General features: G+C 39.3%; 2 protein-coding genes across 6 annotated transcripts in view; one reads left to right on the forward strand and one right to left on the reverse strand.

Annotated features, from left to right (window-relative positions):
* The window catches only part of LOC113668158 (cholesterol 24-hydroxylase), a 19,382-nt gene extending 11,394 nt beyond the window's left edge, over positions 1-7,988 (forward strand). For all 5 annotated transcript variants that reach the window (XM_089214063.1, XM_089214059.1, XM_089214062.1 and 2 more), the window contains 12 exons: positions 1,124-1,197; positions 2,021-2,107; positions 2,332-2,470; positions 2,871-2,984; positions 3,439-3,595; positions 3,709-3,771; positions 4,491-4,563; positions 5,632-5,716; positions 6,504-6,614; positions 6,949-7,043; positions 7,294-7,360; positions 7,769-7,988. In XM_089214063.1, coding sequence (XP_089070189.1) covers positions 1,124-1,197; positions 2,021-2,107; positions 2,332-2,470; positions 2,871-2,984; positions 3,439-3,595; positions 3,709-3,771; positions 4,491-4,563; positions 5,632-5,716; positions 6,504-6,614; positions 6,949-7,043; positions 7,294-7,360; positions 7,769-7,909 — 1,206 coding nt within the window. In that variant the 3' untranslated portion in view covers positions 7,910-7,988. The remainder of the gene's footprint in view (positions 1-1,123; positions 1,198-2,020; positions 2,108-2,331; positions 2,471-2,870; positions 2,985-3,438; positions 3,596-3,708; positions 3,772-4,490; positions 4,564-5,631; positions 5,717-6,503; positions 6,615-6,948; positions 7,044-7,293; positions 7,361-7,768) is intronic.
* Positions 7,989-9,632: 1,644 nt separating this feature from the next.
* On the reverse strand, positions 9,633-20,754 carry LOC113668134 (cholesterol 24-hydroxylase-like). The gene is made up of 15 exons (XM_027184012.2): positions 20,554-20,754; positions 19,538-19,615; positions 19,032-19,113; positions 18,343-18,416; positions 17,087-17,173; positions 16,073-16,211; positions 15,186-15,299; positions 14,840-14,996; positions 13,960-14,022; positions 13,780-13,852; positions 12,964-13,048; positions 11,943-12,056; positions 11,156-11,250; positions 10,499-10,565; positions 9,633-10,065 (listed from the first exon to the last, which is right to left on the reverse strand). The coding sequence occupies exons 1-15, from the start codon at positions 20,682-20,684 to the stop codon at positions 9,925-9,927; spliced, it is 1,500 nt and encodes a 499-aa protein (XP_027039813.2). The 5' UTR covers positions 20,685-20,754; the 3' UTR covers positions 9,633-9,924.
* Between the last annotated feature and the right edge of the window lie 641 nt (positions 20,755-21,395).

The raw sequence follows: 21,395 nt of genomic DNA on the forward strand, positions 1-21,395 counted from the left end.
CGCTACTTGACCGCTACTTGACCGCTACTTGACCGCTACTTGACCGATACTTGACCGATACTTGACCGATACTTGACCGATACTTGACCGATACTTGACCGATACTTGACCGATACTTGACCGATACTTGACCGATACTTGACCGATACTTGACCGATACTTGACCGATACTTGACCGATACTTGACCGATACTTGACCGATACTTGACCGATACTTGACCGATACTTGACCGATACTTGACCGATACTTGACCGATACTTGACCGATACTTGACCGATACTTGACCGATACTTGACCGATACTTGACCGATACTTGACCGATACTTGACCGATACTTGACCGATACTTGACCGATACTTGACCGATACTTGACCGATACTTGACCGATACTTGACCGATACTTGACCGATACTTGACCGATACTTGACCGATACTTGACCGATACTTGACCGATACTTGACCGATACTTGACCGATACTTGACCGATACTTGACCGATACTTGACCGATACTTGACCGATACTTGACCGATACTTGACCGATACTTGACCGATACTTGACCGATACTTGACCGATACTTGACCGATACTTGACCGATACTTGACCGATACTTGACCGATACTTGACCGATACTTGACCGATACTTGACCGATACTTGACCGATACTTGACCGATACTTGACCGATACTTGACCGATACTTGACCGATACTTGACCGATACTTGACCGATACTTGACCGATACTTGACCGATACTTGACCGATACTTGACCGATACTTGACCGATACTTGACCGATACTTGACCGGCAGTTGATCGCTACATATCGGCCGATGCATCGGCCGACAGTCGGTCGATATATCGGTCGACTATCGGTCGACTATCGGTCGACTATCGGTCGACTATCGACCGATAGTCGGTCGATAGTCGGTCGATAGTCGACCGATAGTCGACCGATAGTCGACCGATATATCGGTCGACTGTCGCCCGATATGTCGACCGAGTCCACCTATAGTACACATGATCCCATTTGCTTTAATGAGCATCTAGATTTATGACAAGTTTTAAAAATCACTAACTGATCACATATGTGTCAACTTAAACTAAGCTAACTTTTTTTGTGTAGAATGTGCTTGTAGTCAAGTGCCAACCTAAAGAGGCCATGTCTTATAAAATACTGGGAAGTCTCTATGGACAAAGGTATTTATCTTTCTGTTTTGGTTCCTTTCTTTTTTTGTTCTCTTCCTTGATTTGTACATCACCCTTCAATTGTATAGTCAATCCATTCCTCTTGCTCACCTCTCTTTCTGTCTTTTTTTTTTCTTTCTTTCTTTCCCTCTCTCTTTCTTCCTTTCTCTCTTTCTTTCTTTCTTTGTTTCCTATCCTGAGCTTCTTTTCAGTCACTTTGTCCAACCTACCTTCTCCTTTTACTTCCATCATCTCTTTCATTTTCCCCTTTTTTGTAATATCAAAGGAATAAAGATTTTGAAAACTAGGTGAAATGCCTTAAGGGTGTCTATGGGTGGAATACACAATTGCAAGAATCTCAACACACATTTCAAAATCCAAAACTGAGACAGAATCATTTGGCACATATGAACTCTGTACTTTGAAGGATACATTCACTATATTTTAACATTACAAAAACCACACTGAAACATTTGTTGCTCACAACAAGTAATAACTCAAAGTTACTGATCTGGCTTAATTCCTTTAAATTGAGGATGGCAACTAAGAGAAAAAATACAAGTACTTAAAGAGAAATATGTGAGGCTTGAACAGGAGTTTGCAACTGATCATTGCAAAGCTTTGAGATTAGATATAAAGTTTAAAGCATCCCTATAATTTTTCAAGGTAATATTAATTGCCACTACCTGCATAACAATACTGTAACAGTTTCTAAGCCAAACACTTTATAAATGGGGCTGGGGGTGTATTTGACTTCCAGCTATTCACTGTTATTGTAACTGTTGACTTACACTACTTTTTCACATGGTTTAACTGTACAACTTATCTGTTTCAGATTTCTTGGCCGTGGATTGGTAACCAACCTTGATGACGATTCTTGGAAGAAAAGACGTGCCATAATGCACCCAGCCTTCCATCGCAAGTAAGTATTCCCCATTGGATGAAAAGGGAAATTTGAAAGTCGATTTTGAAATGATAATGTTGTACAGTATTATTTGATTGGAGTCGCGTTTGTGATTTCATCTTAAAACTTAACAGAGACACCAAAACCATATTGTAAAACAGAAGAATTATGCCCAGCTGCAAGACTTCATAAACATTCTAACCATTCACTTAGTACTCTATATTAAATGGTGTAACTTTCAGGAGTCTAAAAGATTTGATGGGCTCTTTTAATTCTACTGCTGACCTTTTGCTTGAACACCTGGGCACAATGGCTGATGGACAAACAGAAATTCATATGTTTAACCAGTTTACCAAGGCAGCATTAGATGTCATTTGTAAGGTAATTAATTTATTTTGCCTCTTAGAATTTTCTGGCTGCTATAAGATACTTTTCCGCTTGAGTCGAAGGGGTAGAGGGGGTAGGGGCTCTTCCATGTTCTACCTTCCATCCCCCCCTCCTTTCTCTACAGACTTTATCCTTGACATGATTTGTCCCATCCTCATACAGAGCACTTAATTCTCTGTAATTATCTTCGTCAAATCAGTCAGATGCACATAGTTAAAATATATGACATTCTTTTTTATTGAATCAATCTCCATCATGATGGATAGTTGTTGGCCAGAACACCTCTATTTTGTGCCCAAATGTTTGTATGGAATATGTGCCTTATTAAATATTTATTTGAATACTATTCTCATAAGAGAGAGCCAAGCTAGCTCACCCTCTTGCTATCTCACAGGTGGCATTTGGCATGGACTTAGAAATTATGAGTGGAAAGGACAACAAGTTTTCTGAAGCTGTCTCTTTGAGTTTTTATGGAGTAGAAGAAGCATCTTTTGACATCTTCCACCGGGTGTGTTCTTTATCTCGTCATTATCTAATGTAATTTCAACCTCAAGGTTAAAGATTTAACTTCCAACTTGCCCTTTGCGCAAAAAACGTTAGCCTGCATGAAAAAGGTGCTCAGGGGTAAGGTAAGTGGTAGACTTTTGGTTGAAGATATGACCCCCGAGTTACCCATCCCCTATACCATTAGTTGAGCTTACGATGCTTGTTACTATCTTGGACTAAGATAATGTTCAGAGTACCCCCCCCCCCCCCCCCCGTTCGCTTCCCTACTTGGTGCTTTTTATGAGGGGTTGAAAACGTGTTTCAGTTTTAACTATTAATGATTCGTGGGTGCTGTTTTAAAGTTCGTGGCCTAAAGTTTTTGTAAACGATTGTGGGTAAACATTTGGCTGAAATTTCCAGCAAACCCCGATGCAAAACCATGACACTTGTTCCTATTTTTCCCCACTCTTTTGTAGTTCAACGTTTTCCAGTATCCATTCCAACGAAAAGTGGTTAAGGCTGTGCAGTTTTTGCGTGAAACCGGAAGGAAAGTGATTGAAGCAAGAAAGCATGCCATGGCAAGAGGAGAAGAGGTCCCTGATGATATATTACAACGAATTATTCAGCAGCAAGGTTTGCAAACGGAATCTGTTGTTTCCTTGGTCAGGGTCATGTTAGGAGAGGAAGCATAATTTTGAACGTAATTTGTCCTTTACCATCTTTTGTTTTGCGTTTTCTGTTTTCAGAAGAAATTCCTGAGCTTGGAATTGAAGACTTAGTGGATGATTTTGTGACTTTCTTCATTGCTGGTATTTATAATTTGTAATTTCCATCTTTTGAGTGAATGATTTCAAATTTTCTACATAGTTGTTTCTCTAAATCAAAAATAACCTTTCTGTACAGCGTTATTGAAAAAATCGTGTTATGATATGATTTTGCAGTAACAAGTAATTTGCTCTAAACTTACTCTCAAGGTTAAAGATTGTGGTATTTGCTTGAATTTAGAGACGCTGTTGCGGCGTTTTCGATATATATTACGATGTTACGATGAGATTACGATGATATATTACGGTTCTTAGAACCCTTTAGTCTACCTCACTATGACAAGGGAATTTAGTATTATCAACTGAGTCGCTAACGTCAATTGGCCACCGTTAAGAGTTTAAAAGCTGACGTTTCTAGCGTTAGCCCTTCGTCCATCGCTTTGAGGAATGGCTAAGGCACGAAACGTCAGCTTTTAAACTTTTCACGGCGGCCAATTGACGTTATCAACTCAGTTGATAACACTAAATTATCTTGGTATACTCCCTCACCGATGCAGCACCACAGTTTCTTTTGAAACTGACCCCCTTTATCCCAATATGAACCTGAAAGTTGGTCAATTTGGCAGGAACCCGTTAGACATGTATGTACTACTTCAGTATAACAGTTCCAAATTAGGAAGGATGAACGCCTCAACTGTTTTCCCTTTTCTTTTGTCCCACAGAGTAAGTAACTTTGTTTAAGTTTTGTTTGTTTTTTGTTGTAGGTCATGAAACTACTTCCAGTTTGTTGGCGTTTTGTGTTCTTGACCTAGGAGACCATCCTGATATTCAGGACAGGTGAGGTGGAGTCAACCAGGCTGTTTATAAGGTAATTTAGTATTGTCAACTGAGTTGAAAACATAAATTGGCCACCGTAGGGTGTTTAGCGGCTGACGTTTCAAGCGTTAGCCTTTCGTCAGAGCGATTGACGAAGGGATAACACTCGAAACATCAGCCTTTAAACTCTTCATGGTGGCCAATTTACGTTTTCAACCTAGTTGATAACACTAAATTACCCTATTATTCTCTCCCACCGATGCAGCACCAGAGTTTCTTTAGAAACTTACCCCCTTTATTCATCAGACTCTTCATACCTTCGGGATTGATACTCACATTTCTAATTTCCGCAAGAGAGAAGTGCTAATGGCTCGGTTCGGTTTTGGCCTTTTTTTACTCATTAGTCCTCAGTCATTTCTGTAGAGAAATTTTCAAATGGGTGTCGAAGGTATCTGGAATTTCTTGTAATTGCCATGTTTTGGTCTGTGATTGGTCCAGAAAACCTGCGCCACTCTCTCAACCAATCAGATGTGAAATTTGAAACTAATCATGACCAGGTCGCTAGCGTTTTGTAGGCTTTACTTTGAGTTCTCACTAGCTCCTAAAGGAATTGTCCTTCGACTGATTAGCCGTTGTGATTACTGTGGCTTAGGTCTTACGACACTCAATCGAAAAGCGCTCTAATGCGCATGGCAAAAGATTCAATGCGGGGGGGGGGGGGGGGGGGAGAGAGGAAGGTGCTGATGGGAAACTTGTTTCCCTACCTATAACAAAATAATTTGGCTTTATCAACTGAGTTGATAGTGTAGATTGGCCACCGTAAAGAGTTTAAAAGCTGACGTTTCGAGCGTTAGCCCTTGGGCAGAGCGAATGACGAAGGGCTAACGCTCGAAACGTCGGCTTTGAAACCATTTACGGTGGCCAGTGTACGTTATCAACTCAATTGATAAAACCAAATTATCCAGTCTGAGTAGTTCGTCGTGTAAACTTGCACTAAAAGTACCGACCACTCCTCTAAACTCACTTTGTTACATCTGTTTCCTATTGCTACTTGCGCAAACGTACATAAACTGTTGTGTTTGATTGTAGCCTGGTTGGAGAAGTGTTTGACGTCCTGGGCGAAAAACAGCATGTCGCGTTTGATGACTTGGCTAAACTCCACCAGTTGGGATTGGTAAGGCTTCTTTTAGTGTTTAGTGGTGTAATTTTTGTCATGCGTAGACACGATGTAACTGTCATCATCATCATCATCAATCTTTATTTATACACGAAATCATATCATTTTACATGGTCTTCCTAGGAATCGTGTTTAAATTATACTAAAATACTTCAAGAACTATCGACTATAATGTTAAACATACAAAAACAAAAACAAAAACTTATATCATGAGTAACAAGGAACTATTTACTATAATGTTAAAAATACAAAAACTTGTATCATGAATAATAAGAGTTACAATGGTGTATCAGAGAAATCTTTCCCATGAAACGAAGTTTTAAAAACATTCAAACTAGGCAGTTTTTTAATCTCAGAAGGAATCCTATTCCACAGAACAGATCCTCTGTAGTGTAGGCTCTCTTTTGCAGACTCAGTTGTGGGTCTGGGGACATAATAATTTAGCTCAGAATTTCTAAGATTGTGTGAGTGTACATTTGAGGTGTTGGTAAAGATCCGCTTCAGATACGATGGGGAAAGATTATTACTATTATTACTATTAAGATTATTATTATTACTGTGGCTAGAGATGAGCTAAAGTATTAGTGAATACGTATTAACTTACTGAAGCATGTGAAGTTTCTCATTGCGTAGTAAAGATATGAAGTCCTGGATCACTTTAGTTCGAGAATCAATTGGAATCGTTCAAAGTTATGCTCTGCCAATACAGTGACGTTCCACTGTATACTCCTTGCGCCAAGAAGTTATCAAGACAATGAAATATATTTTTTTCTTATCAATTCAGGTGATAAAAGAGACATTGCGGCGTCATCCACCAGCGACTGGTAACATACGAAAGATTGAAAAGGGTCAAGATGTCGGAGGATATAAAATACCTACAGATGTCGCCATCATTGTACAGTATTTTTGCACATCTTTGTTTCTCCAGTTAACAACATTTCTTAAGTTCGAAGCAAATCTATAAAACAGATGCAAAACCGGATAAAAGCGCAAGTTTCAAGGGTTACTTTCAGGTGGAAGAGAATAGGTAGTTGTTTTAGAATGGCTAGCAAGTTTTGAAGTGTCCCCTCCCCCCCTCCCCCATCCTACGTACCATTGAGCTGTCAGAGCAGGGGTAGATATCTCGCAGTCACGTTACGACAGTTGTGGGTTACTGTGGGTCATAATTTATTATGAAGAAGTTAGTTTACAGTGGAAAGCCTTTTTAAGTGCGTTTGGTTCTCTCGTAGACGAGCACCTATGTGGCCAGTCACTTTCCTGAATACTGGAAAAACCCAGAGGAATTCAACCCTTACCGATTTGACGATGGCGAAGTACTTAGGAGGTATTCAGACAAGACAAAAATTTATATGAATTACTTTTTTAGATTTTTTTTTACAGTTGGCATTTTCCCTCTTGCGTTGCTTTGGCAGAGCTTGCTGACTCATTTCAAGTTGTTTTAACTTTTTTCCAAAATGGTTCCTCTGGCACATTGATATAAAGAGTTTTTGTCTTGCGATGTTTCACAGTCTTAGCCATACTTGGGTTTGTGTTAAGAACATGTAATAAGTTTTGTTTTCTCGTCTGTTTTTTAGGTGTCATTACAGCTACTTCCCATTCTCACTTGGACCTCGCAACTGCATCGGACTAAACTTCGCCCAGGTAAACATGAGTAAGTGTTAGCTTTGGAGGACAGGACGCAGACAGATAACAGCGAAACATTTTGACATCTAAAAGTAGTCTTAGGTTGATTTAAGGACCTGGTCTGATACACTCGATTATATTTTCTTCAACTTCCTTTTTTTTCCCCTGCATTTTTTTCACTCCAAGTCAAATTGCAATATGAGGTCGGCGAAGGGAAATCTTTGAATGGCTTACGGCCGGCGATTTCATAAGAATTTTCGGAAATCGCTCGAATATCTTCGGAAAGCTGTGAATACCTCTGCAGTGACAATTTAACTTATGCAGCCACTTCCGTCATCCCAGAACCGCTTTTTAACTTAACTGTAGACCAGAAATCAGTCAGGTAACTTTTATTTCCGTCAGTGCTAATTATTTCTCTCATACTAGATCGAGGCCAAGGTTCTGCTGTCACGCTTTCTTCAGACGTTCAAGTTTTCTTTGGTACCTGATCAGTCGCGCGCTGTTCTTGAAAGAGGGACCCTCCGACCCAAGGATGGTGTGAAGTGTACATTAACTAAACGGCACTAGGAACAAGTGCGTTCGGTCCAATTGAGTGTCTTTTAGCTGTTTTATACAAAGAAAATATTTATGGATAACACTTCACAGTATTCTGTTTCTTTTGATTAAACGCCCAATAATGCAAGCCACGCAGATCATTATTAAAAGCGCGCCGTCTTTCAACAGTAATTTCTCCCTGTCTCCCTTTTTTCCTGATGGGTCCTTAGACGTTTGAAGACTGATCTGCATGTTAAATCCCTGGCTTTCAGCATTGGGTACGTAATAACCATTACCTTTTTAAGGGAAAATCCAAAAATTAGCGAAAGATAGGATTTCTTTTTTTGCAAATGTTCGACCATATTTAAACAGTCCGCTGGAAACTTTTTTCTGTTATTTAAGATTTGGTCACAAAGATTCAAACCAAACATTATACTTGATTCGGACTGAACACAACTAAGGTTTTTCTCCCTCTGAGCCATAGTTGTTAAATTATCGCCGAAGATAAAGTGCAAGAGACCTGCTAGCCAAGCGGTTGGCGCTTAGCGATCGCGAGAAGCCTGGGCTTGAGCCAGGTTAGTAAAAGGTATTGGTTGGAGTCGGTTGGGATGAAGAGCGACCCTGAGAACGAAATTGTGCATTGTGTTCCTGAGCAAGACACTTTACCCTCTCAGTGCCTTCCTCCACCGAAGAGATGTTAGTGTTGATTGGCTAAAAACGCGAGATGTGAAGCGCTAGCTTTACAATCCGTCCCTCTCCGGTGTTCACGGTGGTCAGTGGCCATTGAATTAGCCCAGACCCCAAAATAGCTTCTCGTAATAACACCACTGTAAAATATTAGTGGCTTATAAGGGAACAATCAAAATTAATCGTTGGGGGGGGGGGGCATGACATGGAATGGAGGGAGGCTCAGTCGCTGATAGAGTTTTAAGGGGACACTATAGAAAATGGATTGCAAATAAAACGGGGGGGGCGGGTGCATGAGAATATTACAGAGCCTTAAGTGGGGATAAGGGAAATTTTATCATGATGTCCAAAATCTTCTGGCCCCTCCAGGCGTCATTACAAGCTTGTGCGCGGCATATGATCGGAGTAATTGGCTTCATTTCCAAAGGTATCAAGTAGCGTCTTGAATTGGTGAAGCTTTTTTTTCATTCCCATGATGTTTTCATTCGATTCAAGAGTGATACTTAAAGGTGAAATTTACATCCAGTCAACCAATGGGAAAGTCTTAACCAGATGCAGATTATTGCCTTGAACCTCTGACTCCCGAGCAAAAAAGCCTCAGACGCAAAATTTGACGGAGGAAACGGAGCATAGATAGAACTTAATTTTCCTTACTGTAATAAAACGGGGTTTGCAAATCAACGGTTATATCTTCATCCCTAAAATATTCCCTCGATTACTTGAATCAAGTCGAGATCAAACGCTGAAAAGAACAGTAGACCTAATACTGTGTTGAACAACTGACGTCACCTGTTTTCCAACCCCTGGGATTGTCTGTCTGCAGAGAAATGGCATTTCCGAACTCCTAGAAATATGAAATTATTAAAGGATATACCCTCGAATTTCCGTTAAGGTTCCTGTCTTCGCTGTTTGTGGTATGTTTTCATCTGAAAGTATTCCGCAGCGAAAATTACATGCTATGTTCATTCTCATTGAATGACTGGTCGTCGAGTCTGCGTGGAAACAAAAGGTGAAAGCAGAGGAGACGCAGAAGAGAGGTGTACAAGAAAGACAAGTGCTTTGAAGCTCGTTTAATGACGTAGCATTTTCATCTATTTCAAGCACTCTGAACCAGTTATTTCACAAAAATTTGTAAAAGCACTGTAAAAACACGCGAAATTATTACTTGTTGCTACTAATCAGAGATGTCCTTAGTCTTTCTTATTACTTGTTGCTACTAATTATTAGAGATGTCCTTAGTCTTTCTTGGTAATCAAAATATGCTTTATATGCAGCAATTTCATTGAAGGACCCGTTTTCTTCACAAATGGAATTTCTGGGAGCTTCTTCCGAACCATTATAGCGAGAGCTCGACAAGTAGGTTAATTTCGCTTAGTCAAAGTACACATAACGCCATCCTTGGGTCGAAGCGTGACTCTTTCATGAACATCGCGTGACTGTCCAGGTACCAAAGAAAAATTGAACGTCTGAAGGAAGCGTGACAACAAAACCTTGGCCTCGATCTGTTTAATGGCAAAACACGAGGCGATGATAAGAAATTTTTCAAAGGAGAAAAAGCGTCATGAAATAAACTCTCTTGTTCATTGGTGTGAAGCTAATATGTCGAAAATCGTTTGATAAAATTTATTATTATTTACATTGCTTTCTGTCTTGTCACTCTACAATTTAAAAAAGAACAAGGTAATGTAGAGATCAAAACCAATTCTTACCACCAACCCCTTTTTGATACAGGTCGGGTTGTTCTGTTCCAGCTTACAAAATCCTCTTGAAAAATGATTTGCAACGTGCACTGGGACAGAAACGGGATCCTCCCCTAGGGAGGGGGTACTACCAAAAGTAGGTGTGCCTAATTGTTTTACAAGTACAATAGATGGAAAAAGAAAAGTGGATCACTAGCCCCACCCCACTTTACTGAATACTCCCTAGTTGCCTTACCTGTGCAAAGTTTTGTCCGATACAGTTCCGGGGTCCAAGTGAAAACGGGAAGTAATTGTAATGAGAACTAAATGCGGCATTGGAAAAAACAAAATTCTTCATACATTAGTTTGAAGTTCCTTTTTTCATTTGAGACACCTACAGTTGCGTTGTATACCGGGGATAATGCCCGAGGGTGAAATATTGACAAAGTTACTGTGGTCGTTGTATGAGGCGAAAATTAATCCTTGAAGCTTTAAAGTCCTGTCATAAGAAACCTCGCTTGTCATGTTCACTTTTCAGCGACAGGAATCCTTTTTAAAAACTAACACGAACGACTGTAACTCTCGCACTCGAATCAACCTTTTATTGCAAATGGCAGTCCTACACAATGTGCTGTTTGGGGTCGGATGACTAAAAAACAATAGCATTGACTCTGAACACAAATTCAATCAAAGCTCGCTTCTTACAACAACATGGCCAGTTTACTCTCGTTTTCTGTAGTTCCTTTCGCTTATATAATGTAGGTCCTAATGACGTACATAGAACATTACACATAAGAAAAGAATTGTGGATAGGTTCTCGTTTAATCGCACAAGCGTATTCGAGTCAAAGGTCACGTAACAGTTTGCATGAGCGAATACAACTAACCAGCCCGTAAAGAGTAGCACCATATACCTCTTCAATTGTTCTTCATCGTCAAATCTGTAAGGATTGAATTCCTCTGGCTTAGTCCAGTACTTAGGAGATCGGCTGCTGGCAAAGGTACTCAACTAGAAATCAATAAGCACATTCTATTTCTTTTGGGGGAGTAAAAGGAGAGATCGTAATGACAAGTTTGTTCTAAAAAGTTGAAGAGCCTTGAAGAAAAAAATTGCACAACTCAAATAGTGCAGCACTGAAGCGGTCATTGTTTTTACTAATTGATTTACGTAGAAAAGGAATAATCCTGATCAAAATTGACAGAGAATATTTGACATGGTGTTCTGAGCTGTGTTAGCTCATTCTTTCGATTATGAAATATACATGCTGCACACGGTTTGCAAAACCGCTCATGAGCCAAATAACCCTGTGTAAAAGCTACGAAAATTACGAAAATTGAGATGATGGCCGATTCTCGTCAACAGAAGGGGAAGGAGCAACAGAACAGTCTGAAGTAAATTTGAAATTTGCGTCAACAGAAAACAATTGCAAGATTGAACATACGTTAGAAACTGCAAAAAAAAAAAGCAAAACAAAATAAAACAAACAAACAATAAACCTACAAACTAACAGACAGACAGATAGAGACGGATATAGATACAGTGACAGAGACAGACAGAGACAGGAACAGAGACAGAGACAGAGACATACAGACAGACAGGCAGACAGACAAGTAAAGCTAAGTAAACTGACATAAAGACAGACACAAAGTCAAACAGACATCCAAGATGAAAACAAACCGCGTTATGGAAAAATACTGTACCATGATAGGAACGTTAGCAGGTATTTTGTATCCTCCAATTTCTGCATCCTTTTCACACATTCGTAGTGAACCAGCAGCTGCTGGAGGGTATAGTCGTAAAGTTTCCTTTAGTACCTATTATAAATAAGAAGCAGTTGAGGTTATGATCTGTGGCGGATACACATCATCATAAATCATGTTGACAACATAGTCATAAAAAAAAAGTTTAAAAAGGAAGCGCTATTAACTAACTAACTTTACCTTTACGTTTAATACCGCGCTTTTCGACCGAGAGTCAAGAAACAAAACTAAAGTAATCACTACGTCTAATAAGAATAAAGGAGGATGTTATTAAGACCCAATGAGAACTCAGAGCAAAGACAAGCAGTGAACAGTTTAAGCGCGGGAAAACAGGTGTGAAAGAGTGGTGTTTGGTTTTAGTTTTGTATCTCATTGGTTGAGAGGGTGATGCAAGTTTCTCGACCAATCAAAGCTCGAAGAAATGGAAAAGCGATGCAATTCAGGATTACTTTTGACAGTAAATTGAAGATTGTTGAGAGGTATCTAGGAAAGTACTGCCACTTGTAGTAAAGCTCTGCGGTTTTCGATTTGACTTATTTCTCTTCTATGTTTGCGGGCAACTTCGCTAGAGAATTCAGAAACTACACTAAAAAAAACATTTAAACTGTAGCTACAAGCCATGTAATATTTAACCCAAAAACTGAGGAAATTTAAGGTTTCAGAGAAAAACCAACGATCCTTAACGAATGTATAGACGGACCATTGTGACCCTAACACTCGTTCGTGTTCGAGGTATTTCCCTTTCCTGTCTGTCACATTGTCAGGGAGAGTGTTGAAATCCGTCTTAGATCGCAGTCTTAAAGTGCACCTAATTCTTATAGGCCTGCCTCGTCCTTCTTCCCATTTTTCTTCCTCACAGAGGCAGAGTTATTGCAATCGGTAAAAGTCTGGTGAATTCACTAGCATCTGTGTGTTTTCTTTTTTCCGGTTCAAAAAAGGTTAACAAAAAAAGAAGCGTTACCAGCCCGAGTTGTTTGAGTTTGGCCAGGTCATCAAACGCAACATGCTGTTTAGGTCCCAGAACATCATGTATTTCTTCCAACAAACTAGACAAGAAAAAAAAAAGATTACGATGGGACGTAGTTTGTCTGTGACATTCCCACAGACAAACTAAAATTTAACGAAAATTCAGAAAGAAAACTCCTAAAACTCAGGTTTTTACGCTACATGTTTTGTTGAGGTTTCCGACCTGATAGTGCACGTCTTTCAACACCCTCAATCCATTCAGCCACAGTATATAAACGTATATAAACGTATATAAACACGGGAACAGATGATTGTGTACGTTCAGGGAGTTATCGACATGCACTGCGACAACGTTGATTTCATCTTTGAATTTTACAAGCTTTTCAAACTCTGAAGCCGCATGGAGGGAAAAAGGCAAATGTCGTGTTACATTTTAATGGTGTACGGCAACTTGAGGGGTGTTCAACAAGAGAAATGTTCAGGGGTTCAAAATTACCTTGGCTTAAAATTCGACAATTCAACTTAACGGTCACATCAACTTTCGTATAACCACCAATACCCCCGTAGCCCCCGCGCAAGTCACCAGCCACCCCGGGGTTTCCTTCCCCTCAAAATTGGTTGGTCTTTAAGGGCCTATTTACACGGTACGACTTTGTCGCATGCGACAAGCTTACGACGGGCTTACGACACGAATTGTTTCGTGTAAATCAAACCTACAACTCGCTTACGACTCTTAAGTCATGTCGTAGGCCTGTCGTAAGCTTGTCGCATGCGACAAAGTCGTGCCGTGTAAATAGGCCTTAAGTCTTACCTGTCAACTATCTCCGGATGATTTCCCAGCTCAAGAACACAAAAGCTTAACAAACTGGCTGTAGTTTCGTGACCTTGAAAAATGATAATGAAAATAGTTAGTAAACATTAAGAATATGCGACTGCTGCGTGGAGAGATAGGGAGGGTTTTTTTTTCACATTTACGTGTAACGTGTCTTACCAGCAATGAAGAAAGTAACGAAATCATCCAACATGTCCTCAATGTCGAAGTTTGGAACTGATTCTAGAAAATTCAATAGATAAAAGAATATTTATCAGACTAACTGATACACTCACTGGTTGAATGACCAACTAAATGACTGGCTGACTAAGTGACTGACTGACTGACCAACTGACTGAGTGACTGACTGACTGACTGTCTGACTGGTTGACTGACTGACTGACTGACAAACTGGCTGACCGACTGACTGACAGACCGACTGACCTGCTATCTGACCGACTGACTGACTAAACTAACTGACCATCTTGACTTCTGACTGAATGACAGACTGACCCACGGACTGACTGCCTTATTAAGCAACTGACTGACTGACTAACCGACTAACTGACTGGCTGACTGACTGACAGACTGACCGACCAACTGAACCGCTAACTGACCGACTGATTGACTGACTGACTAACTCACTGACCAACGGAATGACTGACTAAACCAACCGACTGTCTTGACTTACAGACTGAATGACTGACTGATTGACCCACTGACTGACTGCCTTACTGACTGACTAACTGACTGACTGATGGCTTGATGGACTGACCAACTAACTGACTGAATAACTGACTGACTGACTAAATGGCTGGCTGACTGACTGACTGACTGCACCAACTGACTGACTGACTGACTGACTGACTGACCGACTGACCTTCTGTACTGACTGACTGACCAACTGAATGAATTAATAACTGACTGACTGACTGACCAACTGACCGACCGACTGCCTGACTAACTGAGTGAGTGAGTGACGGACTGACTGACTGACTTACATACTCACTCACTGACTGAGTGACTTAGCAACTGAGTGGCTGAGAGACTGATTAAACACCTTGCTGTTGAATAATTCGTTGTAATATATCATCAGGGACCTCTTCTCCTCTTGCCATGGCATGCTTTCTCGCTTCAATCACTTTCCTTCCAGTTTCACGCAAAAATTTTACTGCCTTTACCACGCGCCATTGGTATAGATATTGGAAAACGTTCCACTAAAAAAATTTGAACAAACCAAAGAGTAGATGCGTTTATGTAGCACGGGTTAAAATAAACTGGGATCAATGTCAGTATCTAAGCAACTGCGCACCTACCCCTAACTAAGATGGTGGCAGCTTGGAGCACTGTATTAATTTATTTATTGATTTATTAGTCTATATGGCCCAATAACACGAATTAAATACCTTGTGAAAAGGGTTCATTTGTGAAACGTGAACTCCTTCAAAGCTCAGAGAAACTGCATCTCTAAATGTCGTATCCTTTCCGCTCATAACATCTACGTCCATGCCAAAAGCAACCTACATAATGACAAAGAATTGAAAAAGAAGATGCTCCTTTAACCATTAAAAAAATAACAAAGTAACTCTCCAGAAACTCATGCTCGCAGATATTTTTTATCGTTTTCCACTAGCCTAAGAGTAGACCCTTATTTTTCGCGCCGCAGGACATGCGCTTCTCCGCCCGCGGAGGCAATTTATATCAACGTGTTCCTGATGCATGAACCGATATCAATTGATATTCAAAAAGATTCATCATCAACTATTCATCAACTAGATATTCAAAAATACCACGCCGACCTCCTCAAACGATATTCCGACTATTACTGAAAACTGCAAAAGATGTGTCCATGACACCATGTTTGGCGTCTAATTGTTTATGCTTTGTAGTTTAACTACAAAAGAAATTTATAATTGGCACTCAAACACACCGTTAAGACAGTATGTACATCTTGCTGATGAGTAGACAGGAATTATGATAATCACAAATCTTGTAGAAGTGAGATGATTTACGCATAACGCCTGTTTATGCCGGCATAATGTTCAATGATTGGTCGAAACACACCCTAATGTTTGGAAAATAACTGTTGATATTCTAGCCAAGTGATAATCCCTACAAGCCTTTCCTTAAAATCTGAAAAAGGAGGTTGTTAAGTATGTTACGTTTTAATTTCCCCTGAATGAATCTGTCTGATTTATCATCGGTTCATTATGAAAAATTCCCTTTGATCTGATTGGCTGCTATTGAAATGCGCTCTGACACGATTACTACACAAGGCCAGCTCAGGTGTTACCTTGCAAATGATATCCAAGGCTGCATGACCAAACTGTTCAAGTATGCAAACTTCTGTTTTCCCATCGGCCATTTTACCCAGATGAGAGACGAGGAGATCAGCTGTGGCATTAAAAGAACTCATCAAATCTTTAAGGTACCTGTCAGTGAGAAAATGATTTAAAAAGGATAGAGTGAAGTATATGCATATTACATCTCAGGAAAATTAAATGTAAGTTCTTCAATGTACATCTACAAATGTAGCAGCAAGAAACCTACATTATTAAATAGAATAATTAAAAAAGATGGCCAATTTTGAGCTTGGTAAAGAAATAGACAAATATGTTTTTCATCTTGTAATGAGCACAGGAAAAAGAAAACAATTCTGAGTTCACATGAGGAATCATATATCAACTTTGTATTGGCCATGCTCACCACAGAGTCCTTGCGGCTCAGTGGTAGGGCATTGGACAGAGCACGGAATGCAAAGGTCTGAGGTTTAATTCCTGGTGTGGACTAAAAATTTTTTCTTTGTCCCATGTTCATGACAAGACAAAAGACATCTTTCTCTAACACCATCATTATATACAAAACTGAAAGTATACACAATTAATACTTGCAAAACTAACAATACAAGCATTGCTTATTCTTTTTCTAATACAAAGCTCATGATAATGCTAAAACCAGCTTGTTTTTAAAAAATTTGATAATAACTTAGCAGCAAATGTATTGTCATAGTGATTCAGGTGTAGCTTATAAAAAGCAAGCCATAATTTAGCCTTTCACCCCCAAGGATGATTGAAAAGGGTTTTTTCCTTTCAACACCTTCACCCAGAAAGATTATGAGAAGAAAGGAAAATGTTCAGAAGGGGTATCTATATGGTATGATTTAGCACCATATTTTTTGAAACTAAAATTATAAGAGGCATGGCAGACAATGTGGGGAACTGATATTTAGATCCTTGAAGTAAAAGGGTTGACAAACTCCCAAAGTTTCCAGAAAATTAGATCTTGCTACTTAACTAGCCATACTTACTTGCGGTGAAAAGCTGGGTTCATTAGGCCACGTCTTTGTTTCCAGGCCTCATTATTCACATTGGTTGCCAGACCATTACCAAGAAATCTGAAAAAATGTACATCTCATGGTGAAAAGGGCTTCACTACAGGTCACCCAAAGCCAATCTTATTGTAAATATCACAGCATTGACTTCACATGTAAAAAGTCTTCATACAAAACTGATTCACATGTGCTACCCATGTCTTACCCAGTTCTGTGGCAACCAGAAGTAACACCATCCTTCTTGGATGGGACACCACTCTGTGACAGGTTAACCCTGCCCCATGCCCCCTGCCCCCTGCCCCCTCCCCCACCCCCTCTACTCTACCCAAAGATGCAAAATTACCATCAGCCTTCTAATTTTGTAGTTCTGGGTATGTGTTGTGACAGTAAAGCTACAAATACAACATGGTGAACTTGGCCAGTACAGTTTAAATGCACATCTTTTCATCTGGAAACCAGCCCGGATTTGTCATAATCAACCAAGTGATCTTTGCAGTAATGCACACTATACTTAAGCAGTAGTGGCAAGATGGTTTTGCAAATACCAAAACCTCAAGACCTGTGAGACTTGGTGGAAACCATCCCCAGTACAATATCAAGTTTATGAGTATAAGAACACTAAACCTTGCCCCTTAAAATTTTGTCACACTGTCCAAATTAGATACCAAAGAGGACAAACAGAGATTCTTTACTTCCATTTTAGACCAAACTGTGGTTTCTAACACCTGCAATGTTCTTATACTTTTAAGTTAAAGAGTCCCTTGCTCTAGCTGGCAGAAACATGACAAACCACAATAAAAATTACACTCCCAGACACATCTGTTGGAACACCTACTGTCTCCCCCCGCCACTCTCAATGTTGGTCTACAAGATGGCATAGAGACATTGGGGATTAACAACACTGAGTGAGGGAAAAAAAAAAACATCATAGATGCTGATCCTATGTATGAACTTTGTAATGTCCTTGCTCGTCATAGAGTCTCTGAGGCTTAGTGGTAGAGCATTGAAGCACAGAATTTGAAAGTCTGAGGTTTAATTCCTCATGGAATGTCATGATATTTTTCTTTGTCCCATGCTTGTGACAAGACAAAAAACACCTTCTCTATTTCTTTACTGTGCTCTCATTATCATACACGTTATTCAGGAGAAGTGACATCTCGACTAATTATGTCTGGGAGTGTAGCTATAAAATTCAAAACAAACTTTAATAGGTTCACATAAAGTACATTTACCTTTGCCCAAAGAGATAGCCAAGAGCAGAATAGGCTAAGAAGTGCTTGGGGAGGTTAGCGGTAACAAGAATGTCCTATGAAAAATTGAAAGAAAAAACAATTTTCTGGCCTACAATCTGAAAGACATCCAAAGCTATGCACTGAGGTCAAGCTTGAAAAATCAATCAAAGGTGAAACATAACTATCTTATACACACACCTTTCAATTTTTGTTTCCATGCATAAGTAAATGTACATTTAAAAATCAACATTAATCACTGTATTTTTACTGATGAATGACTGGTAATTCTTGGAAATTGTTATATTTCCTGGATATTAGGGAAAAAAGCTTCAGAAGTGTTTCTTAATTAAGACATGGGAAAGCACAAAATACCTGATTTAAAACACCAGAATCATAAAAATTATCACACCTTCCACATTTGCATTTGACAGAGCCTAATTCCAAAGATTTTTTTTGCCCAGATTATTTAGTTTCCAATATATACTACTGTAAAACTCAAATCAATTTGTTTCAGGTAAACTGTATAGGTGGTACTGAAATTAATCAATCCAACTAGATCATTGTGGAATTTAAAATCGACTTCAAGCTTCAAACTTAATTTGGAGTCTGTTTAAAAACTCAATAGTAATATATATACCTATTTATTGGCTTTATAAGTTTATAATGTGTTACATTTGCTCAACAAGTACCTTCACCATCTCTGGATCAGTTATTACAATTAAGGGGAAATGCATAAACCAACACACAAAAATTGCACCATATTCGATATGCCTGTATAAAAAAAAGGAACAGTCAAATCATAAAAATAATTTAGTTAAAAATATAAAATTAATTTGCCATTAAGTCAACCTCAACTCAAAATTTATTTATGATCTAGAATATAAAATCACATTTACCAAAGTACTTAACCCTTTAACCCCTAAGAGTGACTAGTATCTAATTTCTCCTTACAATATCATCCCTGAAACACACTTTAAGGTCAAAAGAAAAAGGGAAATGATCACCTTGTAAAGGTCTTGAAGCATAACTATGTTTATGAAGTTCAAATTTTGTCACCTTTTCAAATTTCTTTAATTCCCCCAAGACCTTCAAAAATACCATAATTAAACTTAAAACTAGCTCATATCTTTAGCACTGTTAATAGAACAGTTATAAGAATTCACTCCTAAACAATATGACACAAGAAGTTACTCACCACTGTAGAAATAAGCTGTGAATGGGATTTCCTGCATCACGGCATGCAATAACGTCTTTTGTGTGCCCAGAGAAGAAACTTTAAAAAGAAGTGAAAAAAAAAAGAAAAGAAAAAAGAAACTAAACAAACATTGTGTGTAGAGTTGTTTGGTGGGAATGCTTTTGTGAGATGTTCCTTTCAAATTTCCTTTCTTGTTATTCCTCTTTAAGTTTCTGAGAGAGACATAAAGCAACTGATGCTGTTGAGAGCTTGACTTGTTTCTTGGCTCTCTACAACCCCTTTCACCCCCCCCCCCTCCCCCAGCACTATAGAGAAGATTTTAGGGGTACTACTACAACCCCCTCCCCTAACTCAAGAACAGTCAATTGATAACAAGTCAGGGTCAATGTTGGGTTAGGGGAGGGATAGGTGAGCAGTTGCACAGATGCTGATATTGATCCAGATAAGCTAAGGTAGACTTGGGAGAAAGACTATGTTCCCTAACTTCCATAGAATACTAAAGCTCCCTAATTCTCTACATATGATGTTTATGGGGCATATAGCAGCAAAAACTCTCCTGTCGGGTCAATCTTCTTGTTTCAGGAAATTCAATTGCACCATAATGAAGTGACAGGTTGACTGCCCTTCTCAAAGTCGCATCCCGTGCATTAGTATTTAATACACCCAGTTCTTTCTCAAAATTATTATTTCGCCAATTATCAAAGGAGCTACCTTTACTTTATGCGATTCAATTTGTGTGCAACGGTTCGCCAATTGTTCTTGCAACGTACATTCTAAGCAGGGGTTACATTGGTTCCCAAATCTTTGTGTCCTTCTAAGACTGTCACATAAAGTTCCTAACTGTTACTGATGCAGGCCTTTCAACGTTGTACACGCACAAATTTGCCACGAACGGCATACGAAGAAATATGATACCCGATGAGCAAATTATCCATAAGATACAGTCATAATTAAGAGGGCAGGTTTAGCCAGAAGTGGAAATAAGAGATGTAAGTTGAACAAAATAAACATCTCACCTCGTCAGTGGCGCAGATGGTATGTGGGCAAATTTGCGCCTTAAATGAGCTATATATAGCGCAAAAATACAGATAAGGACCAGCAATAAGGCGATCAGGGCACCAAGTGCAAAAAAAATCTGGTACAACATCGCGTGAGTGTAGGTCTACTCGGGGAAACTCCTCGGCTCTGCAACTTCTGCAAGAGATTACAACAGACGCGCATGGGAGACCTGGTAACGAATTCTTCGGGTCTTGCAAAATTTTAAAATCTACCAGATCGGGAAAGAAAAACACTTTCCTAATATAACCAGATGACTCTCTTGGAAGGAAGTGTAAAATTCAGATCGTGAATTCCATATTAAAAATGTTCCTATTAATTTTTCTTTTTCTCTAGCAAGATAATTTCAACTGTAAATATGATTTTCAGCTTTTGCCATTGACCAAGTGATTGAAAGGAACCACACAACTACACACTGTTCTTATCAAGTGTATGACCATATCAGTCAGTGTGGAATCAAATCTGTGGAGAGTTCTGGCTCTCAAGGAGCCTGTCATTAGCGATTGGCTCTCTTCGCTGTTTGATACCTGTGATGCTGTTTTGGTTTTTCCTCGCATCTTGACCAATTAGTGTCGTGTTATATACTTATTCATGAGGCACTGTTTGCAGTTTTAAAGTAATTGTTCACCTTAACACTTCAGTCAAATTTTAGCTTTTCAATACCTGTGGCAATAGGTATTTCTTCTTGTTTAAACAATAATAACTTCATGTACCAAAGCTTCTTTGTGTAAGATGTACCTCCTTGAGCCTAGCCATAACATCCCTTCACCCACTCCGCCCTTAACGTCCCTGAGTTGAAAGA

This window comes from Pocillopora damicornis, chromosome 8 (assembly GCF_964200805.1).
Source record: "Pocillopora damicornis chromosome 8, jaPocDami1.2, whole genome shotgun sequence".
Lineage (NCBI taxonomy): Eukaryota > Metazoa > Cnidaria > Anthozoa > Scleractinia > Pocilloporidae > Pocillopora > Pocillopora damicornis.

What these genes read in the sequence shown, in the direction of transcription:
- LOC113668134 (XM_027184012.2), bottom strand. Translation starts at nt 20,684, where the DNA reads ATGTTGTACCAGATTTTTTTTGCACTTGGTGCCCTGATCGCCTTATTG. An exon ending in CGTTACTTTCTTCATTGCTG is followed by an intron (nt 13,853 to 13,959) that starts GTAAGACACGTT and finishes TCATTTTTCAAG; the next exon opens with GTCACGAAACTACAGCCAGT. An exon ending in AACTCAAACAACTCGGGCTG is followed by an intron (nt 12,057 to 12,963) that starts GTAACGCTTCTT and finishes TATTTATAATAG; the next exon opens with GTACTAAAGGAAACTTTACG.